Source organism: Schistocerca gregaria, chromosome 6, assembly GCF_023897955.1.
Source record: "Schistocerca gregaria isolate iqSchGreg1 chromosome 6, iqSchGreg1.2, whole genome shotgun sequence".
Lineage (NCBI taxonomy): Eukaryota > Metazoa > Arthropoda > Insecta > Orthoptera > Acrididae > Schistocerca > Schistocerca gregaria.
The window spans coordinates 326,054,368-326,082,334 of NC_064925.1; the positions used below are offsets into that span (position 1 = coordinate 326,054,368).

The 27,967-nt window shown below is 41.2% G+C and overlaps 1 protein-coding gene across 2 annotated transcripts in view; it reads left to right on the top strand.

Annotated features, from left to right (window-relative positions):
* Positions 1–311: 311 nt before the first annotated feature.
* The window catches only part of LOC126278656 (centromere/kinetochore protein zw10 homolog), a 184,864-nt gene continuing 157,208 nt past the window's right edge, over positions 312–27,967 (top strand). Inside the window, exons 1-3 of one of the 2 annotated variants that reach the window (XM_049978871.1) lie at positions 312–590; positions 9,216–9,409; positions 16,197–17,007. In XM_049978871.1, the coding sequence (XP_049834828.1) occupies positions 539–590; positions 9,216–9,409; positions 16,197–17,007 (1,057 nt within the window). In that variant the 5' untranslated portion in view covers positions 312–538. The remainder of the gene's footprint in view (positions 591–9,215; positions 9,410–16,196; positions 17,008–27,967) is intronic. The other variant, XM_049978870.1, reaches the window with a different exon arrangement.

A 27,967-nucleotide genomic window follows, 5' to 3' on the forward strand; every position in this document is an offset into this window, starting at 1 on the left:
AATTGCACGAGATGAGTTAGCCTCAAAACATATGCACAGTTTCTAATTTTCATAATCTTATTTTCATCCTTCAACGCAAAAGTTAAAAAAAATCGCCCAATGATTACGTGAAATACTGGAACCAAATTTTTGCCACTGATATCGTTGGATAGGCAACTTACAACTGGGAAAATGAATCATAAACCGGTATAGATATTCAGTAATGTAAATTACGTATTGGCATAGTTGATGTAAACAAAAGTATTAATGTATGCAATAATTTGCTAGATACTAGTTATTAGACGTATGTATAGGTTTCAGTGTTTGCATACAAATTTTACTTGATCCATGTTTTGCCCATATAATGTATGTCGTCTACGGATTTTAATACACAATATACATGGAGGTATTCTTACCTCCATGACAATATACATGTATATTTTTTTTTTAATCTTTGCTTGCTCCTTTGTTTACGGTCAGACTGTCCGTGATTGTGTTGGCTAAAGTGGGTGGCTAGTTGACAGGAGACGAACAACAAGCAGGCGGCAAAAAGCAACTGATGAAGATTGAGATGAGCGGAAGTTTTTTATCTGAGGTTCTCCTATCTGCAGGTATGTTTATAGTACACTGTGTTTAAGGGACCCAAAATCCTCAAATATAAAAGTGTTAAACGATCAAAAGTGGCATTAATAAAGGGGCGCTAAATTTATGCTGTAGAGAAAGTATATTGATGTCTCGCGTTAGTGTGGTTGTATAGTGTACACAAAGCTAGTGGTTAGAGACTTGACTACTATCTTATATGAGTTCTCTGAAATGATCTTTTAGTTTCAAATTTTATAAAGAAAATTGCACGAAATAAGGCTCGAGTGTAGGCGTCAGACTCTGCTACAAATCAATCTTTTTCTGCGAACTTTATTTCATACTCATTCACTTCTTCAACTGTCAAGTAAACTGACTTTCCAAAGTTTACTATACGTCAGTCTACGCTACGTATCAGTCTGTCACTGCCATGTGCAATCAATAGTTTAGGAGGAGACGGCCGTTTTCTAACACTAGTCGCCGGAGCAGGATATCAAAGCAGTTTCAGAGTGAGCTTTGAATTTAAACCAACTTTGACGACTTTACAAACAAGATAGTAGGTTGACGAAAAAATTGACCCATTGCAAAATCACTACACTAATATAAATTTCCTAAATTGCTATCACAGGTACAAAAATGTACAGGATAGTAATAATTTTTATGTTGAAAGTAATTAAACATGTCATAATAATGTGTACTGCAGAAAGTAAAAGCAAAATAATATGGAATTCATAAAACATGAAAGTGGAAGGCTAGACAGTTGCAACACACAAATCAAAGGCGGCAGTAAAGTAATAGAAAATACTCATGAATTTTGCAAATCTTGTAAATGATTAGTTCTGTGGCATTGTGGAGATGTTGTGTCAAACTACTACTGAAACATCTGTTAATTACACTACAAATACAATGATATTTTCCACAATAAAGCTTTAAATCACTGGGACAGTAAAAAAATTGAAAAACAAGAAGTCTGCAGGCATAGATGGGATTTCATTCTCTGTTCCGAATGTTTGCAGAGATGGCATACAATCCCACTTAACAAATATACTAAATAAATCCTTTTATTAAAAGTATTTTCCAGAGTACCAAAAGCACTCGTGTCATTACTAAAGAAAAGCAATGAAGAGATTATAGAAAACTGCAGGAAAGTTTCATTATTGTCAGCATTTTCAAAAATAAGTGAATCATTTGTGGAATGTAGACAGATGAGCTACATTCATAAACACGACCTTTTTAATGAAGCACGGTTTAGTTTCAAAATGGCAGAATTTCAATAACAGCCATTACAGAGTTCACAAAAGTTGTGTTTGAAGCTCTTGAGAAGGTAAACTGTTATAAGCATACTCTTAGGCCTGCCGAAGGCTTTTGACTACAAAAAGCAGGGCCTACTAAGCTGTCTAGAAGCCCTAAGGGGAAGGGAAATAGCAGACGGAAAAAAAGGATGGTATGCATGTAAGCTGGCAATAAATTTTTAGCAAAACATTTATCAGACAAGAAACATACAAACATAGGAGTGCATCGGTGTTATTGAATCCAATTCTGTTTGTAGTATATATCAATGATTTTCTAGACAGTATAAGATGTGGAGAAAAAATTTCGTCGCTGATAACAGCAGCATCATAGCCACTAAAACACCAGAATTCCTAATAAAGAAGGCAAAAAAAAAAATCTCAGGGATATTTTCAATTGGGCAGTATGCAACGAATTATTGTTTAGCTAAAGAAAACAGTGTACACTTCAACACAGAGGGAAAAAAACAAGTCTGTTTCATTAAACATATATGATAAACGTATGGATCGTGTTACAAGCACAGAGTTGTTAGGGATGCATATTGATAGTCAGTTAAAATGGAATAAAGGTGAAAAAGATACTGACAAAAGGAATATCATCAGCAAACTGAGTATCTGTTCTTTACCAAGCGAGCACACATATCAAACTATTTTGCATAGCAGGGAAAACTTTAGTAGCTATTTCTGTAACAGTTAAAATAAATATATTAAAAACAAAGATTCCAAGACTTACCAAGCGGGAAAGCGCTGGCAGACAGGCACATGAACAAAACACACAAACACACACACAGAATTACGAGCTTTCGCAACTGGCAGTTGCTTCGTCAGGAAAGAGGGAAGGAGAGGGAAAAATGAAAGGATGTGGGTTTTAAGGGAGAGGGTAAGGAGTCATTCCAATCCCGGGAGCGGAAAGACTTCCCTTAGGGGAAAAAAAGGACAGGTGTACACTCGCACACACACACGCACACACACACACACACACACACACACACACACACACACACACACACACACACACACACACACACATATCCATCCGCACATACACAGACACCAGTGTACACCTGTCCTTTTTTTCCCCTAAGGGAAGTCTTTCCGCTCCCGGGATTGGAATGACTCATTACCCTCTCCCTTAAAACCCACATCCTTTCATTTTTCCCTCTCCTTCCCTCTTTCCTGACGAAGCAACTGCCAGTTGCGAAAGCTCGTAATTCTGTGTGTGTGTTTGTGTGTTTTGTTCATGTGCCTGTCTGCCGGCGCTTTCCCGCTTGGTAAGTCTTGGAATCTTTGTTTTTAATATATTTTTCCCATGTGGAAGTTTCTTTCTATTTTATTTACATCATCATTAGTTAAAATAAATAGTTGAACAAGAGTCAGTTTGGACTTGCATTTGCCAAACAAAAACCCAAAACAGCTTTTTCTGTCAGAGAATAAAATTTATAGGAAAATGCACAAGAAGATGGAAAAGATTACTAAAATATTTATGTTTAAAAATGAAGCTTAATGTACTTTATAAGTAATGCATGCTACACAACTAAAGATTACTTAGAGAGCTCAGAGCATGTGCTAATAATGAAAATGGACAACTACAACACTGTCACATTACAGTATGTTATCACAATGTAATGATTTTACAAAGAAATATGCCTAGATCTACAGTACATGATAGTAATGTTTTGCCATTCCCCTGAGGTCAAAATACTACTCATTGTGGAGGACACTGACTACTTTCCAGATGGACTGAAGGTGGACATGTAATGTTTGTGTTCCTGGAGGTGCCAGTGGGCGTCCGTGGTAAACACTGAAAAGACCAATATTTTAGAATTGTGCAGGACAATTTGCATTTTGAAGGAATAAGCTTTTCCATGTGGCCCTCTATGGATTCACCACTTCAGACTACAGGGTTTTCCTCTCTAGACTTAACACTGTGCCAGACTTGTTTCTTATTGATTTTGTGAGGGGATTTCAATATAAGCTTTGAGACAAAAATGTTAACAGATTTACTTGACTCTTTTATTTACTTGAGATTAGCATCGCCAAAATGAAAGTAATGACAGTGGGAAAGAAATATAAACGGATTGAGTGTCAAATAGGAGGAACAAAGTTAGAACAGGTGGATGGTTTCAAGTACTTAGGATGCATATTCTCGCAGGATAGCAACATAGTGAATGAACTGGAAGCGAGGTGTAGCAAAGCTAATGCAGTGAGCGCTCAGCTAAGATCTACTCTCTTCTGCAAGAAGGAAGGCTAAGTTATCTGTGCACTGTTCAATCTTTCGACCAACTTCGTTGTATGGGAGCGAATGCTGGGTGGATTCATGTTACTTTATCAACAAGGTTGAGGTTACGGATATGAAAGTAGCTAGGATGATTGTAGGTGCTAGTGGATGGGAACAATGGCAGGAGGGTGTCCACAATGAGGAAATCAAAGAAAAACTGGGAATGAACTCTATAGATGTAGCAGTCAAGGCGAACAGGCTTAGATGGTGGGGTCATGTTACACACATGGGAGAAGCAAGGTTACCCAAGAGACTCATGGGTTCAGCAGTAGAGGGTAGGAGGAATCGGGGCAGACCAAGGAGAAGGTACCCGGATTCGGTTAAGAATGATTTTGAAATAATAGGTTTAACATCAGAAGAGGCACGAATGTTAGCAGTGAATAAGGGATCATGGAAGAATTTTATAAGGGGGCTATGCTCCAGACTGAATGCTGAAAGGCATAATCAGTCTTAAATGATTATTATTATTATTATTATTATTATTATTATAATTATAACCTGGTACAGACAACATACTTTCTAACTTGAGTTAAGGGAAACACCATCATGATCATAACCAACATCTTCATATAAATCATGTATTAAAATATTTATTGTAAAGTTTTTGTTCAAGTTATCACTCAGTGTTCTTTTTCAGATCTCATTAATCGTGAGTTGTGACAGGCCTTATTTTTTTTCCACAGCGCATGATTGTTATCATTTTTTATGTGACACATTGCAGTTGATACTGGTACAATAAATATTTTAAATATCTTCATAGACCGTTTTCTGCTTGTTTGAAACAGCATGAGCAAAAAAATTAGAAATGGTGTGTCAGATCATAATGCACAGGTAGTAAGACTGAAAACAATCAAAGCAGAATCATATCCCAATGTGTAAACAACAAAAGATATAGCGATATGATTCCACTTGCAATTTAGACATTTACAGCTAATGTTGAAGGGCTAACTTAGCAAGAATTCTACTTTACAAATGACTTGATTGACAAGTATAAACACTTCTTCAAACCTGTAACACTTTCTTTAAAAACTCTTTCCCACTGGGAAAAAAAGAAGCAACCTTATTACACAGTACTAATAAGCAACTGATTTGGATAACTGATGTCATTAAAATAACAAGTAACTGGAGCTATATCATAATATGGACATTTGGAGCCCATTAACAGAATCATACCACAGACAATACTGCAATGTCTGAGAAGTGTCATCAGACAGCGTAAAAGTTCAGTGCATCACACCAAGATAATATAAAGCTTTCAGAACAAAATTAAAACTGTATATCCAATTGTGAAAGATTATCAGGGCATAATGTTGGTGCTCAGTATATTACACTTCTCATGTGTGAGAATGAAACTATTAGTTGTGCACAATATTTAAAAATTACTTTTGTCAACAGCTGGCAAGTTAAATCAAAATTTTATTGGCACAGGTAAATACACGAAACTTTTGAAAGTTGGTGTTCCAAGACATCACATGCAAACAATCAAAGACAAACATGAATCAATTATTACATTATTAAGGAGTAAAAACTCCCATGGGTTTGACGAAGTTTTAAATAGGTTATAAAGATCGGAGCACCATAAATTATTTCTGTAATGGGTCATTTATGCGTTGTGCCTCTTAGATGTGGTCTATTTCTTAACAGATTGAAATACTTATGAATGAAACCACTTTATTAAACATGTGAAAGAGATGATGTAAACAATTTTGAAAGAGATGTCGCAAACAGTTCGAGAGTAGTCGCACATCCTAATGCACATGAAAATAATACCAGATACGTAGTTTGGCTTCAGGGAGGGTGTTACCACTGTGTGAGAAACTACCAGTGCTAAATGATAGGTTGAGGATGGTAGGTATTTTCTTTTATATAACAAAAGCATTTGATTGTGTGGATCATACTATACTTTTGCATACATTAGAACATTATGGGATTACGGAAGAAGCTCAACAGTAGTTCACTTCATCCTGGAAAGTAGGAAACAGATGATTGTCCTCCTATGTTGACAAATAGGGAAGAGATCAAAATCTGATTGGTGTCAAGCATTGGCAGCCACAGAAATTTTTTCCAAGGGGAGGGGGGCAAGACACAAAAATTGCTAGTTTTAATGTAAATGATTTGTTGTGTCTGAAAATGTGTTGTGCTTCAAGAGCTAAATTTGACAAGTACACCAAATTAATTGTATCTCAAAAGACTGATAGTTGTCTACTTGGTATCTCTGGAATCTAAACATTTTAAGAGTATATGCAAAGTTCCTGTGGTCTACGGGTAGCGTCTTTGACCAGTAATCAGAATGTACTGGGTCACAGTTTCAGACTGAGCCAGAGCTTAAATTGTGAATAAAAATCATCAATAAAGGCGGCCAGTGACTTGTGGCATAAGAAGTTGCCCTCATTCTGTCAGCGGCCTTGTCAAAGATGGCGGAGGATTCGACAGAGCTTCATGGCATTATCTTGCCCTTGGAGTGGAAGACTGCCCCTAAAAGGCAGAAGAATTAGCAGTGATCAATGGCATGAGCATGCAGAAGGCAATGGAAACAACTGAATTAAAGATACATGATGTGTATCCACAGGACATGTGTCCAGCAAGTGGGAAAAAAAACCAGACTAGTCCCCATTTGTATCTCTGAGAGGAGGACACTGAGGAAAACATTAAATAACTAATGAAAGGATAATGTTTTGCAAGTTGGGGTATGAAATATCAGAAGTTTGACCATGGTAGGAAAGGTAGAAAATCTGAAAAGGTAGAAAAGGATTTCTGGTCAGAAACGTATAGGGTAATATCAACAGCAGCAGAAAATGGCGCAATCGGAATATGATTATTTATGGATAGGAAGGTAGAGCAGAAAGTGAGTTACTGTGAACGTGTTGAACAATGAGGTTTGTGCTGGCCATTCAGGTCTTTTTTGCATGGTATTTCAACTGCATGACTCAAGTCTTCTTCAGGTGCTGTCTGATACTAATTCCAGTGTGACACGAGTCTGGGCTTTTTCCACATAGGAATCAGTATCGGACAGCACCTGAAGAAGACTGTGAGTCATACAGTTGAAATATTGTGTAAGAAAGATGCAAATAACTGGCAGAAACATCATTTTTCAACATGACAGTGCCTCACCAGGAAAGCCTGAATAATTAATGTGAAGAGTTCAGTGATAGGGTTGTTCTCATCAGAATTGGCAGCAAACCAGCACCATTAACAATAGTTCACAGTACATACCAGTGTCACATCCAGAAGATAGAGAGATAGAAAATGTATGTGATGATATTGAAAGGGTAATTCAATACGTAAATGGAGATGAAAATCTAATAGTAATGGGAGACTGGAATGTGGTTATAGGGGATTGAACGGAAGAAAGCTTCACTGGAGAATATGGACTTGGCAGTAGAAATGAGAGAGGAAAAAGATTGAGTTCTGCAATAAATTTCAGCTAGCAATAGCAAATATTCTGTTCAAGAATCACAAGAGGAGGAGGCATAATGAAAAAGCCGGGAGATATGGGGAGATTCCAGTTAGGATTACATCATAGTCAGGCAGAGATTCGAAAATCAGATATTGCATTGTAAGGCATACCAAGGAGCAGATACAAACTTAGATCACAATTTAATAATTATGGAAGAGTAGGCTGAAGTTAAGAGTCTAGTCAGGAAGAATCAATGTGTAAAGAAATAGGATAGAAGTACTAAGGAGTGAAGAGAAGTGCTTGATGTTCTCTGAGACTGTAAATAATGCGATAATGAATTGCTCAGATGGCAGTTCAGTTGAAGAGGAAAGGACATCTCTGACGAGGCTGGTCACAGAAGTTAGGAAAAAAAACCCTAGGTACAAGGAAGTAACTGTGAAGAAACCATGGCTAACAGAAGAAATACTTAAGTTGGCTGACAAAAGAGGAAAGTTCAAAAACTTCCGTGGAAATTCAGGCATACAGAACTACACGTCACTTAGAAATGAAATAAATAGTAAGTGCATGGAAGCCAAGGCAAAACGGATACATGAAAAATGTGAAGAAATGATGGTCAGAAGGACTAACTTATGATGTAGTCAATGTCAAAACAATCTCCATTGAAATTAAAAGCAAGGGCAGTGACATTAAAAGTACAGTGTGAATTCTGTTAGGGAGCGAGCAGATAGGTGGAATGAGTACATTGATGTTCTTTATGAGAGGGATAATTTGTACGAAGACATGACAGGGGAAGCAGGAGCTGACAGGGAAGAGATAAAGGATCCAGTATTAGTCAATATTTAAAGGAGCTTTGGACGACTTACGATCATATCAGGCAGAAGGGATAAATAACATTTCGTTGAAATTTCTGAAATCGTAAGGGGGGGGGGGGTAAGTGGCAACAAAGTGATTATTCACGTGAGTGTGTAGAATGTATGAAACTGGCGATGCACTGTCAACTTTTGGAGAAACATCAACCACACAATTCTGAAGACAGCAAGTGCTGAGAAGTGTGAGAATTATCACACAATTAGCTTAGCAGATCATGCATACAAGTTGCTGACAAAAGTAATATACTGGAAAATGCAAAAGAAAATTAAGGATCTGTTGGGTGATGACCAGTTTGGCTTTAGGAAAGATAAAGGCACCAGAGAGGCAGCTCTGACTTGTTCATAGGATTTGTCAACCTGGAAAAAATGTTTGACAATGTAAAATGTTGCAAAATGTGTAAAATAGGGATAAGCTGTAAGGAAAGACAGATAATATACAATATATACAAGAATGAAGAGGGAACAATAAAACTTGACCAAAATGAAGTGCTCAGATTAAAAAGGGTGTGAGACAGGGATCTAGTCTTTCACCTCTACCGTTCAATATGTACATCGATGAACTAATGTTAAAAATAAAAGAACTGTTCAATGCCAGTGGATTCTGGTCCGAGCTGCTGGGGATGGCTGTCATGTGTGAGAGGTGTGCTTTGCTTGTGTGTGTGTGTGTGTGTGTGTGTGTGTGTGTGTGTGTGTGTGTGTGTGTGTGTTTTACAGTGTAATAGGTGAGAAAAGCATGTAGTCTTGTGATTTATTTTGCATTAAATGAAAAATTACCAATGATATTTTGAAACTGCTATTTACGTACATTTTATTTCTGTTTACAGAGGAGGCAGAGATAAAAGACCTGAATATCAGTATTGATAATGTATCAATGAAAGTACAGGACCTGAAGACCGAAGTTAAGAAGGTCATAGAAGAAACATGTCACCTTCTCCCATCAGGAAATGAGCAACTTGTCAGTCAGGCTGAGAAACTGAAAACAAACATGAAAAATATTTATGAAAGGATTGAGAACCAGGTAAATTTGGTATGGAGTCATTGTGCTGATACCTTCACCACATCTTGACCACATGTCCCTGCTGCAATGATGGACCTTTAACTTTCATTAGTTCAGTCTTCTTCATTCTATTCTGTGCTCCACCAACCTTACAGTTCTGCAGTGGGATAAATTTAACCTGACTTATGTTAGGTGGTAGCCTTTCTTTTTGGTACTATGAGCATAGTTTTGTTCCAGTCTTAGATCCTTCTAAAGAATATTTTGAAGGAGAGGGTGCTTAAAACAACACTGTTGGTATAATTGAAGTCTTTATTCAAAAGTACCAGAGGCCCAAGCGCAACCATCCCACTGTCTCATGAGCTGAAGGACTCATGTGGCTCTGCCAGGAGCGAGTCCTCCATTGTGTCCTTCAGTTGTCAGATGAGTTGAAATGCTTTCCTTTGAGATTTTTTTTTTAGTGGACCACATATATGGAAGTCACATGGCAACAAGTGTGGGCTCTAGACTGGATGCTTGAGCTGCTCCCACTTGGACTTGGCCATTACACTGTGTGCGATCTTGAAGACGTGTGGACGCGCGTTATCATGGAGCAGAATCACTCCCCCGTGAGCAGCGCAGGCCGTTTGCAGTTGATGGACTTGGGTAGGAAACCAAGTGCCTCACAGTGCATGTCACTATTAATGGGTTGTACATGCTGCAGGATTTCGATGAGTGTCGGACCTCGGGGGAGGGGAACATCGAGCATTACCATGCCTGCTGAATGCACAGATTTGAATTTTTTAGGGGGATGTGCTGATGCCTGCTTCCATTGCATGCATGTCTCACTATGGTACTCCAAAGTGGCGTATTGAATTTCAACCGTTGTGGTTGTTACAACGTTCCATACCTTTTCATTTGAACACACTATGTAATACAGGATTTTCTGACTGACTACTCCAGAAATTTCTTTTCCTACACTTGATTGTCTCTAATAACTTCATTTCTTCTGTTACTTTTTTGAATATTGCCCGATTTCTTATTTTTCTTTCAATTTACACCACATATTTTTCTTCAGACTATATTTCTAACTATTGCCTTTTGCTTTTTGCTGTGACCACATTTCAGTGCCGTATGTGGCTACACTCAGCATCAAGCACTTAACTAGTCTTTTTCTTTACTGCTGGTCTAAGATACAATAGAACACTCAATTTTGTAGGAAATTACTGTTAGAATGTAAACATTTTATGAGTAAAGGAGACCGCTGGCTGAAAATCAGAAGCATTAGTTGTCAACAGGCACACACACAAAAAATAAAGAAAATCTGCGGTATTTGAAGTAATCATTTATTGAACTAGAGTATAAATATATATGTGTATACCTTCGTCCCTATACGATGCTGGCTGGTCGTACAAGGCCTACTCTCAAGATCCTTCCCAACCCCCCTCCCCCCCCCCCTAAAGTGGTAAGTGGTGTTCTTTCACTCCCCCACCCCCAACATGTACATCATCCTACCCCTACGCTATCCCCATACCACTTCTTACCTCTCCTTCCTCCCTGTGCAGTTCCCACTCTCACTGTCTTGCCATAGTGATCCACCCATGTAGCTCCTCCTACTCCAGTCCTGTCACAGGCTTATCCTACACATAAGAGGCTGGGACATCTGTCTAATTAGCCATGTCATACATCATATCTGCTGCAAACAATGCACAGGTTGTTGTTGTTGTTGTTGTTGTTGTCTTCAGTCCTGAGACTGGTCTGATGCAGCTCTCCATACTACTCTATCCTGTGCAACCTTCTTCATCTCCCAGTAGCTACTGCACCCCACATCCTTCTGAATCTGCTTAGTGTATTCATCTCTTGGTCTCCCTCTACGATTTTTACCCTCCACGCTGCCCCCCCAATACTATTCGAATGATTACCAACCAGCTGTCGACAAGGACAGGCCACTGCCTAACTGCTGCCAAGAATAAAGTTGACCACCTGGCGGCTTAACATGCAGCTGACCCCAGTGCTCAATTTCAATGGTTGTTTCACAACGTGGGCCATCTGGAGCTTTTCCTCTGTCCACAGCTTGTCTGAACTATCAGATGGGAGTTATCCTTGCAAAAATCCTTTGCTACTGTAACCACATGGTCTCAGTCTCTGCTACCCCCCCCCCCCCCCCCACCCCTCACCCCCCAACCCTCTGCGGTTCCAGGGGTTAGAATAGGACCGAGGTATTCCTGCCTGTCATAAGAGGCCTTTATGTGATGCTCACCTGTCAGCTTTGGCCTCCATCTTTCTAAATTTTTCCGAAGAGCGAGCCAATTGGGGAAGGGCGCCATACACGGTGCAAAATGTCCATTGTGCATTGAGATCTTTAGCCCACTTTCTCGTCATCGCATTGCAGTCCTGCTCATTCCCCATCTCTTGGGTGAGGACACCTTCCTGGCTGCATTTTCCACTGTGCGCTGTGCAGTGTTGCTTTCTGTGCCGACGATGACCATGGACTTACCTCATATCCAGCATGATAGTCAGTCCGTCGTGGTGGGACCACCATGTACTCTGTTGTTTGTAGTCCCCTGACAACACAGGGATCGCTTTGCTGATGCCTGCACCATTAACTCCCCACGTATACCATGGAGTAGATCCTTCCAGGTGGCCCTTGCTGAGGCTGGGTGGCACCCATGGGGAGGACACCTGGTGGGAGTCTGAGGCATCAGGGCAGATGACACGCCATGAAGCGTAGTATGTCATCTCTTGCTGGTGGTCCGTTGCCAGCAGTTTCTAAGCAGGCAAAGTCTAACTTGAATGCTAAGAAATATGACCCCATTTCGTTCCTCTCCCTGGCCGCACCATGAGAGGAATGCCAGACTAAGGATTTCAGTCAAGCTTATTCGCCCCAGTACCTCATATGTACGAGAGTTGATTGGGAATCTTTCATGTCCATGAAGCCTAAGTTTTTTGTGGACCATATGGAGGACAAGTTTGGGGAGGTGGAGGGCTTGTCAAAAATGCGGTCTGGGTCAGTCTTGATAAAAACAGCATCCTCTGCCCAGTCACGGGCATTACTCACTTGTGACAAGTTTGGGGATGTTTCTGTTACCATCGCACCCCATTATAGCTGAAATATGGTCCAGGGTATTATATTACACAGGGGTGTTCTTTTGCAGTCTGACGACGAGCTGTGCATCAATTTAGAGCGGCGAGGTGTTTATTTCACCCAGCGCATCTATCAAGGTCCAAGGTATAATCAGGTTGCCACCAGTGCCCGAAAAGGTCAAGGTGCTGGTCTATCGCTGTGACATCAAGCCATATATCCCTCCCCCGGTGCAGTGCTTTAAGTGCTGGAAGTTCGGCCATATGTCTTTCCGCTGTACTTCCAGTGTCACATGTCGAGATCGTGGATGTCCATCACATCCCAATACTCATGTGCCCCGCCTCCAATCTGTGTCAACTGCGGAGGGCATTATTCACCTTGCTCACCAGACTGCAGGATTTTACAGAAAGGAGGGAAAATCGTGGACTGTAAGACCCTGGACACTGAGGCTAAGAGAAAATTTGAGCACCTACATCCTGTGGCTATGACCACCTTTTACGCCGCCACCACAAGAGCAGTTGTTGCCCTATCGGTTCCTCGCATTCCTGTCACCTCTCAGAACCAGAAGACACCACCTGCTCCCTTGACGGGGGGGGGGGGGCATTCCATCCCTGTTGCTCCTGCACCACTTATTTCGGGAGCAACACCCCTCCCAACCAACGGGGATATCAGTCCCCACTTCTGAGACAGAGAGTATTTTTCAGCTCCTCTTGCTAGGAAGTTGTCCCTTGGGTCACTCCCTTCCCAGGTTTCTGCTAGTGGGAAAGATGACACCCAGCAGTGGCTGAAGAGCTCAAAAGCGGCTTGTTGTAGGGCTTCACACTCATCCTCATTCCCAGAGACTGAATTAGTGAAGTCCACCCAGCCAGGGAAACCCAAGGAGCAGCAAGAGAAATCGAAAAAGAAGGTCCCCAAGAGCAAGGGAATTGCGGTGGCACCCAAATCACTGCTACCTACAAGCTCTGCATCTGCTAATTTAGTTTTACAATTAATACGTGACGTTGGGTTTTATCATTCTATATAAGTTTTAATGCATGTCCTTTGTCCCTTTGTATTCTTGACTCTAAATTTGTTTGTTTGTTTGCTGGGGGGGGGGGGGAGGGGGAGGGGGAGTGCAAGCATTGGGGAGGACAACCAAGAGACAAGACATTGTGAAAAAAAAAAAAAAAAAAAATTCAATAACCATCTGAAATACCATAAAAATGAGAACAACTAACAAGTCAAGATGATGTGTTTCCAAAAGCCACAGAGCTATGTGGAGGCCTTTATTTGCAACTACCAGTGTCATGCCAGTATAGGTGCATTTTCAGTTTTATGATGGTTATATTTTTGTAATGTAGGTGGACAATTATAGAGTTCCAGCGTTCAGGGAGTTATCTGCATCAAGAGTCAAATCATATTGTTGGGTTGACATAATAAAATTGAGTAAACCCAAAGGATGCTTGTCAAAAATGTTCTAAGCATGACTGCTGATTGAGTAGGATATATTGCAGGATTTGGTAGACATCAGCTGTATAAAACTGATGTAAGTAAAACTTAAAAATCTTGTATGATGTATGTACATTTGCCTTATTACTAACAGTCCAATTTGGTGAAAGCAGCCTAGGAGGCTAGTAATACTCTGGAAAGCGGAAGCCCACGGTGCCAAAGAGGCCAGAGAGACATCACTTGTCACTACGCGGCAGTATGTTCTGTGTCATTAAAGCGTCAGTACATATGACATAATGATGTCCATGGTACTCAAAATTTATGATACTGTGATGAAACTTGAATGGATGATTAATGTAATTGCATCGTCAACACACACAATGACACAAATTGTGTGGTATGCTGGATTTACTTAGCTACAGAAATGACCTTATGTATGCTAATAATGATATCTAATTCTGTGTGTTACATAATTTCGAAGTCTTGTCCATCAGGCTACATGTGTATGTTGATTATTTTTAGGTCTAAAGATGGTCATAATTGATAAACATTAATTACCTGATTAATAAATTTTTGTGGTCTGTGACTTGATTTAAAATAAAATAAATGTAAGACACATGTGAAATACTGCCAGATTTCAAGAACACATGATAATTCCTATTCCAAATAGGCGTTTGTTGATAGGCATGAGTCATTTACATAAGAATGGAAAAACCTGATAGAAGCCAACGTTGGGGAAGATCAATTTGGGTTCCAGAGAAATATAGGAATCGTTGAAGCAATTCTGATCCTATGACTTATTTTAGAAGATAAGGAAAGGCAAATATATGTTCATTACCTTTGTAGCTTTAATGAAAATTTTTGACTGTGCTGAATGGACTACACTCTTTGAAGTTCAGTAGGTAGCAGGGATAAAATACAGGAAGCCAACTGTTATTACAACTGGTGCAGGTACCAGATTGCAGCAGTAATAGTCAAAGGACAGAAATGGAAGCAGTAGGTCAGTAATCGAGAAGGGAGTGAGACTGGGTTGCAGCCTATCTGTGATGTTATTGAATGTGTCCTGTGAGCAAGCAGTAAAAGAAATTAAGGAAATTTGTAAAGGGAAATAATGTTTGGGGAGGGAAAATAAAAACTTTGAGGTTTTCCAATGACATTGTAACTGTCAGAAATGGCAAAAGATTTAGAACAACAGTTAATGGAATGGATAGCTTCTTCAAAACAGACTATAAAATGAACATCAACAAAAACAAAACAAGACTAATTCAGGCAGCTAAATAACTGTTGACAGTCTATGTAGAGAGGATAAAAAAATGGGAATTGGCAATAGCAAGAATAGCACTTCTAAAAGAGATGAAGTTTATAACATCTAATGTTAATTTATGTGTTAGAAAGTGTTTTTTGAAGTTATGAGTCTGCAGTGTAGCCATGTACGGAAGTGAAACGTGGATGATAAGCAGTTCAGACAAGAAGAGAATAGAAGCTTGTGAAATGTGGTGCTACAGAATAATTCTGAATATTAGACAGATCGATCGAATAACTAACGAGGCGAAATTTAATTGAAATGGTGGAAAATAATTTGTGATACAACTTGACTAAGAAGAGACTAATTGAATGAACACTCCATTACGCATTGAGGTATTGTCCTTTTGGTAATGTGTGTGTGTGTGTGTGTGTGTGTGTGTGTGTGTGTGTGCGGGAGGGGGGGGGGGGGGGAGGAGGAGGTAAAAATTATAGAGGAAGCTTTAGGTATGAATAAAGTAAGGAAGTTGAAATCCGTATAGGTTGCCATAGTTACTTGCAGGTGGGAAGGCTTGCCCATGATAGACTACTATATAGAATTTCTTGAAATCAGTCCTTAAACTGACGACTACAACAAAAACACAGTACATAATCTATCCAGTTTTGTCAAAGGGGAAAGCAATTCATGTTCCAGCCTCTTTTGAAAAGTGCACTGTAACGTGAGTAATACCCCTGATAAGGCTCCATTTAATGTTGTTCAAAAATGGGTAACTGCTGTTGCATTCCATCTGATTTTTTGTTAAGGCAGAAACTGTGTAGTATGTAATTAATGTATTTTGCAGTCTGTTGTGTTTATGTGCCGAAATAAATAACTATCCGTAGTCTTGGTAACAATTTTGTATTACTGGTACTCACATTCCAGCACTATGATTAAAAATACTGTTTATTGTATTATGGTTGTTATTTAAGGTGCCCTGTATGTTTAGAAAGGTCCATTCTAAGATTGTTTTGTAAGCCAAATGACTGGATGCTGCCAGATTTGTATGTAATAACTGTTGTAATTATTTTTTCCCCTTTCAGCATAAATTTCAACTACAGAATTCAACTGGAGAGCTGAAAAGATTGTCAGAAATACTCCAAGAAACTAATCTTTCTCTCCAGTTTGTAACTGAACTAATAGAGATAGATGTGGCACTGCAAACTTGCTGTGAACTGCAAGCAAAAGGAGAATATTTAAAAGCAGCAGAAAGATTAAGAAAACTTGAATCTTTCTTCCAAACAAGTCATGAACAAGAACTGGAGATCATAAAGGCTTTGTCAAAGGAACGAATTTTATATCTTGAGAAATTTCTGTATGATTTGCGAGAAATATGGAAGTTGTGCATAAACATAAATGAGACAGAAGTGGAGAAGAACCGGCAGATATTGTTCAAAGTAAACATTTCACGTTTAAATGACATAGAGCAAATGATGAAGGCCCTTGATTATCTGGAGAAACTTGAGTTTTCTTTCAAGAAATTGGCAACACTAATACAAAAATCAATTTTGGAGCCTGTCATCTTAAATGAATGTTTTGTAGAAACATTCACTGATGAGAAACATGCAGTACTAGAAATACAGATGAAAGGTGGCTCGTCTAGGCCAAACTATAAACTTGTTTTCAGAAATCTGATGGAGATCTTCTGTTTTCTAGAAAAATATTTAAATGTTGAAATAAATAAGAATTTCTTTGTCTTAAATAAACTTGGTGATATGATATGTGCAGAGTTTATGGAATACCTGATCAAAAATTCTCTCTCGCATACAATACCATCTCATAGTGAAGAGTTTGCTGATTATGATAATGTCATTAAGGCTGTTGAAGAATTCCAGGAATATGTTATAAAAATAGGTAAGAGTCTTTTTAATTTAATAGGCAAAATATTTATGATGAATGCTGTTTCGGCAGTACATTATACAGGGTGATTCAAAAAGAATACCACAACTTTAAAAATGTGTATTTAATGAAAGAAACATAATATAACCTTCTGTTATACATCATTACAAAGAGTATTTAAAAAGGTTTTTTTTTCACTCAAAAAGAAGTTCAGAGATGTTCAGTATGGCCCTCTCCAGACACTCAAGCAATATCAACCCGATACTCCAACTCGTTCCACACTCTCTGTAGCATATCAGGCGTAACAGTTTGGATAGCTGCTGTTATTTCTCGTTTCAAATCATCAGTGGTGGCTGGGAGAGGTGGCCGAAACACCACATCCTTAACATACCCTCATAAGAAAAAATCGCAGGGGGTAAGATCAGGGCTTCTTGGAGGCCAGTGATGAAGTGCTCTGTCACGGGCTGCCTGGCGGCCGATCCATCGCCTCGGCTAGTTGACGTTCAGGTATTTATGGAGAGATAAGTGCCAATGTGGTGGCGCTCCATCCTGCTGAAATATGAATTGTTGTGCTTCTTGTTCGAGCTGAGGAAACAGCCAATTCTCTAACATCTCTAGATACTGTAGTCCAGTTACAGTAGCACCTTCGAAGAAAAAGGGACCAAAAACTTTATTGGCTGAAATGGCACAGAAAACGTTCACCTTAGGCGAGTCACGTTCATACTGAGTTGTTTCCCGCGGATTCTCAGTTCCCCATATACAGATACTGTGACGGTTGACTTTCCTGTTAGTGTGGAAAGTTGCTTCATCACTAAACACAATCTTTGAAACGAAAGATTCATCTGTTTCCATTTGAGCAAGGATAAAATCACAGAAATCGATTCTTTTAATCTTATCAGCTGCAGACAGTGCTTGAACCAATTTCAGACGATAAGGTTTCATAACTAACCTTTTTCGTAGGACTCTCCATACAGTTGATTGTGGAATTTGCAGCTCTCTGCTAGCTCTGCGAGTCGATTTTCCTGGGCTGCGAACAAATGCTTGCTGGATGCGTGCTACATTTTCATCACTCGTTCTCGGCCGTCCAGAACTTTTCCCTTTGCGCAAACACCCATTCTCTGTAAACTGTTTATACCAACGTTTAATACACCACCTATCAGGAGGTTTAACACCATACTTCGTTCGAAATGCACGCTGAACAACTGTCGTCGATTCACTTCTGCCGTACTCAATAACACAAAAAGGTTTCTGTTGAGCGGTCGCCATCTTCGCATCGACTGACGCTGACGCCTAGTCAATAGCGCCTCAAGCGAACAAATTTACAACTAAATGAAACTTTATAGCTCCCTTAATTTTGCTGAGAGATAGTGCTTAGGTCTGCCTTTTGTCGTTGCAGAGTTTTAAATTCCTAAAGTTGTGGTATTCTTTTTGAATCACCCTGTATTTTGTACACATGTGGATACACAAAAATTACTGAAGATAGTAATTCTTTTGATGAAGATAACCGCTATGGTACTAGAAAATACACTCTTCCTTGGGACTCTGGTGCTTTTTGCACCCAGGAGGCACCTTACTATTGAACTGTTACTTAGATTAGCTAAATTAATGGTTTAGATGCTGCTGTTTACTATTTTAATGAATGTATGGTTACAGTAATATTAGCTTACCTGTACCTGGAAAATAATACTTATTACAGTGAGAAAATATGTTGTAACATTATGTTTCATCAACTTTAACTTATAATATTTCTGTATTCCATAAAACTGTTAGTTGAATATAATCTAATTGACAAGTTGTTATGATTTGTCTTGATTGTGTAGTGGCCATGAGCAAATGTAACTTCCTTCTTTGGGTTGGTAATGTTTGTTTCTGTTGTAAAATCTTCACCTTTCAACACACAAAATCAGTTAAACTGCTCATACAAATCATGGAAACGGAATCTTTCATTAATAATTTTAATTCTTTTGCATGAATAAAGTTAACTTTTGTGAACAATTTTCAGTTTCTTTCACAAGCATATTTCATCGCACACAGTATTTAAGCTTGAAATATATTGGAATGAAATAAATAAAAAATTCTTATTTTCAATATATTTTATCAGAAAATCAGTTTCAGAAATCTCTTACATTTTATCATTCTTTGAACAAAGATTTTTAACTGAATATCTTGACTGTTGCAGTGGACAAGAGTGCAGTCTGTCACATAATTGGCAGTAGTGCAGTCAGGTTGAGAAATTACAGCATTACATTCATGTGCAATATTATATTATGACATTTATGAGTAGTGATGCTTGTCACTTCTGGAGGAGAAATGATTGTAAGCACTGCTGCACTATGCTGGAAAATAACAGTTTCTCATGAAACTTCAAGCTAATTTGGCAGTGGTGCAAGAAGAATTAGCAGTTTTTCATGCCGCATTCTGGAGTAGTAGTTAGATGTAGATCAGAGAATTGGATTAGGCTTCATCACTAAAGGAGATACAGGATACATTTGGGGTATCCTGTCTCAATGCCCATGTATCATATGATTATAAAAATTATTTCCATGCTGCTCTTGGTGGAGAGAGATGTGAAGGGATGGAACCTACAGATAAATTGCAACAACAACAGGAACATTAATTTCTCCCTCTTCTGCATCAGTTGTTTCCTTCTATTATGTTGTCTAGGTGTTACATTGCTATTTTCACGTAAGTGGTTGAAGAGGTTGATACATTTGTGAGGATATCTAGCCACATACACCATACAAGAATGAACTGCATTCTTCCTACACTCTCTGCGTTGGTAAATTCTATCATCTAATCATAACCAACTGCTTGGACTGTCAGACACTAACTGACTAGCAAGTTGCAGCACACTCAAGGAACACACGAGCACACTGTAAGCAAACATAACAACTTGGTACCTAGTATCCACACAGGTTGAATGGCACAAACAAGTGTTGGTGTGGAAATTTTCAAAGTATGATATCTTGTAAGTGACTTATACTACAGTCCTGTGACAAACACAGTCGACATTCTAATCAACTCTACTTTTAGTTTGTTAATGTGAATCATTATTGTTCCATTTAAAAGTGTGTGTTTGCACAAAAGATTGTAAGTATTATTACACTGTCTGTATTGGCTAACAATATGAGACCCTGACTACCAATCCATTGTGTTAAGTCCACACGTCAATAACACTTCCCATTTATGCAATATTTGCAGTTCAAGTTTCACTCTGTGTAATTGCAGTTAAAACAGCTACAAGTACTACAGACTACTGCAACTAGGAAAAAGCCTAGGGCATTGAAGAAAATACATTTAGTGTCTTCTATTGAAACATCAGAAGCTACGTTAATAAAAAGGATGAACTTCTTATATACATTCAGGAAAATGAAAGGATAGCTGGACTTTAAGCATATCGGAACATCATGTGGAAATCACTGAGAGAGGACAGATTCATCTTGATGGCTGCAAGCTAATATCTCACTACCCTAGAACTGATAGGAAGAAAGAGAACTTGGATATATATACAAAAGTTGGTGGCTCTTGAAACTAATGAATATTGTGATTAACAGCTTTTTAAATGCTGTGTGACAATAGTATTCAGAATACACATAAGCTTGTGGTATTTACAGTTGTAGAACACCAGTAGGAAGTATCTTAAGCTTGATAGTTTTAATGAGGTTATGCAGACTTGACTATGGAAAAGTTATGGTCACTAATCAGCACAGATTTAGAGAGCATCAGACTTGCGAAACTCACCTTGCTCTTGTCTCTCGAGATGTCCTGCGAATCATGAATGAAGGACAATAGGCGTATTCCATCGTTTAGATTTCCAGAACGTGTTTGACACTGTGCCGACTGCAAACATTGAGTGAAGGTACAGTGGCTCGAAGACTTAAGGAATAGATCCCAGTACTTTTTCGTCAATAGTGAGTGTTCATCAGACACATGGGTGCCATCAGAAGGGTCCCAGGGAAGTGTGATAGGACTGCTCTTGTTCTCTGTATACATAAATGATATAACGAACAGGGTAAGCAGCAATTGGCAGCTATTGGCTGACGATGCTGTGGTGTATGTGAAGATGTCATCATTTTGTGACTCGGGGAGCTTACAAGATGACTTAAGACAGAATATCTGCTTGGTGTGACAAATGACAGCTTTCTCTAAATATAGGAAAACGTAATTTAATACGAATGAGTAGGAAAAGCTATGCTGTAGCATTTGAATACAGCATTAGCAGTGCTGCTTGACACAGTCACATCAATTAAAATATGTAAGTGTAACATTGCAAAGCACTATGAAATGGAATGAGCACACCATGTTGGTAGTAGGAAAGGCAAATGCTCAACTTCATTTTATTGGGAGTATTTTGGGAAAATGTAGCTCATTTATAAAGGAGACAGTGTAGAGAATTCTATTGTGTCCTATTCTTGGCAACTGCTGGAGTGTTTGAGATATGCACCAGGCTTGATTACAGGAAGACATGAAAGCCATTCAGGGACATGCTGCTAGATTTACTACCAATATGTTTGATCAACACACAAGTATTGCACTGGTGCTTCATAAACTCAAATGAAAGCCCCATTCGGGTTCAGGGGTAAGAATAGGCCTGTGGTATTCCTGCCTGTCGTAAGATGCGAAAAAAGGAGTCTCGAACGTTTTGGCCCATATGTGATGGTCCCCTCTTGGGTTTGACCACCATATTTCAAAATTATTTCGAAGAGCGAGCCAGTTGGGGAAGAGCACCTTACTTGGCGCATTGTGTCCATCGTGCATTGAGACCTATAGTCAGCTTATTCATCGTTGCATTGCAGTCTCGCCCGCTATCCATCTCTTGGGCGAGGATACATTCCTCGCTGCGATTTCCACCATGCACTCTGCAGTGTTGCTTTCTGCACTGACGACGACCATGGACCACTTGCCACATAATATCCAGCACGGTAGCCAGTCCGTTGTGGTTGGGCTGCCATGTACCCTGTTGGTTGTAGCTCCCTGACAACACAGGGATCGCTCTACTGATGCCTGCGCTGTTAACTCCCCATGTATGCCAAGGAGAAGATGCCTATCTCCCTGGGGCCTCAGGACTCCTGGCAATGGCCATCTGGCCAGATGGCTCTTGCTGTGGCTAGGTGGCGCCTGTGGGGACGGCCCTTGGTCAGAGTAAGTGGCATCAGGTTGGATGTCACGCAATGAAGCATGGCACATCTTCTCTTGCTGGTGGCCACCCACCAGCAGTCTCTAAGCATTCGAGGGCTCACTTTATTGCTAACATGTATGACCCCAAATCGTTTCCCTCCCTGGCCATACCATGGGAGGAACGAAAGGCTATGAATGACAGTGAGACATATTCGCCCCGGTATCTAGTCTGTACGAGAGCTGATGGGGAATCCTTTGCGTCCATGAAACCTCAGTTCTTTGTAGAGCATTTGAGGACAAGTTTGGGGAGGTGGAGGGCTTGTCAAAAATGCGGTCTGGGTCAGTCTTGATAAAAACAGCATCCTCTGCCCAGTCAAGAGCATTACTTGCTTGTAAGACGCTAGGTGATGTTTCTGTTACTATCACACCCCATAAAAGCTTAAATATGGTCCAGGGCGTTATCTTCCACAGGGACCTTCTTTTACAGTCCGACGATGAGCTGCGCATCAACTTAGAGTGACAAGGTGTCCATTTCATCCGCCGCGTCTACTGGGGTCCAAGGGATAATCAGGTTGCCACCGGTGCCTTGATCTTGGCCTTCGAGGGTGACACATTATTCGAGAAGGTGAAGGTGATAGTCTACTGCTGTGATGTCAAGCCATATATCCCTCCACCGATGCGGTGCGTCAAGTGTTGGAAGTTCGGCCATATGTCTTCCCGCTGTGCTTCCAGCCTCATATGTCACGATTGTGGTCATCCATCCCATCCCGATACTCCTTGTGCCCTGCCTCATGTCTGTATCAACTGTGGAGAGCACCATCCCTCTTGCTCACCAGACTGTATGATTCTACAGAAGGAACAGAAAACAATGGAATACAAGACCCTGGGCCGACTGACCTACATGGTACACGGAAATTTGAACGGCTCATCCCCTGCGCTTGACATAATCTTATGCCACCACCGTCACTCCATCCGTTGCTCCGCATACAGTCAGCTTTGAGAGCCGAAGGTCCACAGCTGCCCCCTTGATGGTGGTATTGGGGAGGGGGGCCACTTCCCTCCCTGTTGCTCCTGCACTACCTACCTTTGTAGCTGCACCCCCCCCTTCCCCCCCCCCCCCCCCATCCCCAACCATGGGGAACACCAGCCCCCACTTCTAAGCCAGAGAAGCGTAAGTCTTCTTCGGCTTCTCTCGCTAGGAAGGGATCCCTTGATCACTCCCACCAGTGGCAAACCAGACACCCGCTAGGGGCTGAAGAAGCACCAGGTAGATGGTCGTAGTGCTTCGCGGTCCTCTTCAGTCCCAGAGACTGAATCAAAGAAGACCTCCCAGCAAGGGAAACCAAAGGAATAGCATTAGAAATCGAAATTGAAGGCCCCTAAGACCAAGAAAATTGCGGTGGCACCCACTCCACCGCTACGTACAAGCTCTGTGTCTGAGTATGCGGTGGAGATTCTGGCGTTTACTGAGGATCTAGATCTCGCTGATCCCTCAGACATGATGGATGTCGCTCCCGTTGGTACTCAGTCAGTGGCAGCAGGTGACCCAGCAGTGTAATCTGCCTCCTTGGTCCCTTCATGCTTTTCTTGGTCATGGACAATGTCATCCTCTAGTGGAACTGCAGCGGTTTCTTCCATCTTGCTGAGCTCCGACAACTTCTCAGCCTTCACCCTTTCCTCTGCATTGCTCTTCAGGAAACTTGGTTTCCGGCGATGTGAACCCCTGCCTTCCGTGGCTTTTGGGGTTATTATAAGAACTGGCCAGCTTATGAGAGGGTATCTGGTGGCATCTACATCTATGTCCTTCACGCTTTTTACAGTGAGTCTGTCCCTCTACAAACACCTTTAGAGGCTGTCACTGTTTGGGTGTGGATGCCTCAGGCTGTTACTTTCTGCAGTCTCTACCTCCCGCAGCATGTCCTGGCTGCGCTGATAGCCCAATTGCTGCCACCTTTTCTGTTACTGGGCGACGCCCATAACCCTCTGTGGGACCATTGAGCAAGTATTGGCACAGCTCGACTTTTCACTTTTTACTACTGGTGCTTTCACACATTTCAGTGTGGTGCATGGCACGTACTCAGCCATCGACCTTTCGATCTGCAGCCCTAGCCTATTACCATCTGTCCAATAGAGTGTGCATGACGACTTGTGCGGTAGTGACCACTTTATGATTTTTTTGTCACTGCCACAGTGTCACTCTTCTGGGCGCCCCTGCAGATGGGATATGAATAAGGCTGACTGGGACTTGTTCACCTGCACTGCCACTATTGAGCTTCTTTCCAATGACGCCATTGATGCGGTGGTTGACTCGGTCACCACCGGCATTGTTACTGCTGCAGAATCTGCCATTCCCTGTTCTTCTGGGTTCCCTCGGCGGAGGACTGTGCCTTAGTGGACGCCCGAGATCGATGAGATGATTAAAGATCGCAGGCAGGCACTTCAGCATCACAAGCAGCATCCCTTATTGGCACACCTCATCGCCTTTAAACGGCTCTGTGCGTGAGCCCGCCACCTCATTCGCCAATGCAAACGGGAGTGCTGGGAAAGTTATGTCTCCACCATTGGCCTCCATACCTCTCCATCACAGGTTTGGGCGAAGATTAGGTGACTCTGTGGCTATCAGACCTCCGTCAGCGTACCTGTGCTTTCACTGAATAGAGCGGTCTGTACTGACTCTGACACAATTGCAAACTGCTTAGTGGAGCATTTTGTTCAGAGTTCTGCTTCTGTGAATTGGAACATCGGAGCATTTCATTTCACACAAGCCACCCTGAATCGTACAATGCTCCATTCAGTGAGTGGGAATTCCAAAGTGCCCTAGTCACTTGCTCTGATACGGCTTCCGGGCCAGATCACATCCACTGTCAGGTGCTCAAACACCTCTCGGTGGACTGCCAGTGATGGCTCTTAGACCTTTTCAACCATGTCTGGGTTGAGAGTGATTTCCTGTCGCAGTGGCCGGAAAGCATCGTAATCCCTGTGTTGAAAACTGGCAAGAACCCACTGGAGGTGGACAGCTACTGCCCCATTAGCCTCACCAGTGTTCTTTGCAAGTTACTCAAACGCATTTTGAGCCAGAGGTTGAGCTGGCTACTTGAGTCTCGGGGCCTTCTTGCTCTGTCTCAGGGTGGGTTCCGTAAGGGCCACTCTGCTCCCAATAATATAGTGTGCCTGGAGTCTGCCATCCGTATGGCCTTAGCCTGCAGACAGCATCTGGTTGCCGTCTTTTTTGACATGCGGAAGGCATACGATATGACATGGCAACATCACATCCTCTCTACGCTTCATGGTTAGGGTCTTCAGGGTCTGCTCCTGATTTTCATACAGAGTTTTCTGTCGCTTTGTTCCTTCCGTATGCAAGTTGCGGCCTCCCATAGTTCCTCCCGAGTTCATGAGACTGGGGTACCACAAGGATCTATATTAAGTGCCTGCCTCTTTTTAATTGCAATTAATGGGCTCGCTGCGGCGGTGGGAACATCTGTCTCAGCGTCCTTGTATGCTGACTATTTCTGCCTATACTTCAGCTCCACTGTCATTGCAGCTGCTGAACGGCAGCAGCAGACCGCTATCCACAAGGCGCAGTCTTGGGCTGTAGCACATGGCTTCCAGTTTTTGGCTTCCAAGACCTGCGTTATGCATTTCTGCTGGCGACACACTGTTCACCCTGAGCCACAGCTCACAGCTTTATCTTGACGGCGAACCTCTTGCTGTGGTGGGGACCCATCAGTTTTTGGGATTGCTTTTTGATACCTGGTTGACTTGGCTCCCTCATATTTGGCAGCTTAAACAGATGTGCTGGCGGCATATTAATGCTCTTCGTTGCTTGAGTCACAGCAGCTGGGCTGCTGATTGCTCTATTCTTCTATGGCTGTACCAGGCGTTAATTCAGTCCTGTCTAGATTATGGGAGCCTGGTTTACGGTTCGGCATCACCTTTTGCATTGCAGTTGCTTGACTCCATCCTTCACAGTGGGATCCGACTTGCCACTGGAGCTTTCTGGACAAGTACTGTCAGCAACATACTTGTGGAGGCGGGTGTCCCTCCATTGTGGTTGCGGCGCCAACAATTATTGGCCGCTTATGCTACACACGTTTGTAGCTTGCCTGAGCATCCCAATTATTGTCTCTTGTTCCATCAGTTGGTCGTCCATCTTCCGGAACGGCGGCCCTGGTCAGGGGGCATGATCGCGGTTCGCGTCAGAGCTCTTCTCTCTCTCTCTCTTGTCTGGTGATAGCTATCCAGGAGTCCGTCCATACTCTGTGATCTTTATGTGGACCCCGGGTCATGTCGGCATCCTGGGAAATGAATGTGTTGACACGCTGGCCAATAGAGGAGGCAAAAAATAACGTAACTGATAGAAATAACTGCGATAACTGTTCCTCTGATATAGGCAGTTATTTCAATAACTGTCTAATGTCAACAGTGCCTCGCACCATCTGTTGACCGAAGATCGTACTACGCTTTCCCGTCAACTCATTGGAGATCTGGCTAGGAATTAGGGAGAGGGTAGACCATTTGAAGGCATTCTATAGGCCATGGGAATAACTGAGAGACTGCGCGCCATCTGTTGATAAGAACTGTGTACTACATCATGCGCCTTCGTTACTTTTAGCGCAAACAATTAAATAAAGTTAATGTCCAAGCGGTGGCTGATAGGAGCTGCAGTACAGGCATTAACAAGTACGGTCGTTCCCTTAAGCCACTGCCTCATATGTCAATTTAGCTTGGACGGGCTGTATAAAGAGATGTACCATAAGGAATTCGAGCGACTATGGAAATAACTGTCAGAGATCGGTATTTTCCTCTGGCAGTTATCGTTATTGGCTCAAAGTTCTCGCTCTCTGGTAGTTATCGGGCTACCATTACAGGTAACCTGGTAGTTGGTAACGGAATAACTGTGTATCTGTGTTCCTGATACAGTGACTCCAGTGATATTTCAGAGACGATAGTTACTGGAGCGAACAAATATTTACGTACTTCTTTGGAAATAGCTGCTGGCCATTGCGAATGACAAATAACATGTCAGAAAGTATAACATAATACAGTTGAATATAATAATCATCATCCCCATCATTTGTCAGGAGATTGTCAAAATATGTGAATATATCACAGTAACTGCTAATATTTACAGAATTGATACGCTGTCAGAATAAAACACAGTTACGCACTTTTAATAAATTTATCATACACAGAATACCTGATCTTGACTGTTGCAACCAAGTGCTGTCAAAACTGAAATATAGCAGAATTTTTACCTAAGTTGGTATATCAGTCTCTGTTACGATATTCGTCTACAGAGTAGAAGAAGGGGTCAATGGAAGCATCTGATTCCACCCGTCTGCTTCGACGTAAAGGTGTTGTGGTGTGTAAATGTCATTACAGCACGGTGTTTGAGTTGGGTTTTGTGTGTGTGTGTGTGTGTGTGTGTGTGTGGGGAGGGGGGCGGGGGCTTCCGATCTAGTTCGCAATGCTGGAATTTGCTGGTGGTAATTAATTTTTTTTTCTAGCTGTGATGTTTTGTGTGTTTATGGAGTATTGAATGTGATTTAATTTATGTAGAGATGATTGATTTGTGAACTTTTGGGATTGTGGTTGGTTTTTTGGCATCAGTAGCTGTTGTGGACCTATATAGGTCACCGGAAATGTCCGATTCCCATTTTCATAGTTGTATGTGTTGATGTTTTAGTATCGTCATTTGAGGTTGACCTATGTAAGTCAAGGGAAATTTCAGATTCCAATTTTCGTACTTTTAGTTGTGGGTATTGGTGTTTTGGTATGGGCACTTATGGTTGACCTATATTGTTCAAGGGAAGTGTCCAGTTACTTGTTGGCAGTTTATTGAAAATGCATGTTCCTG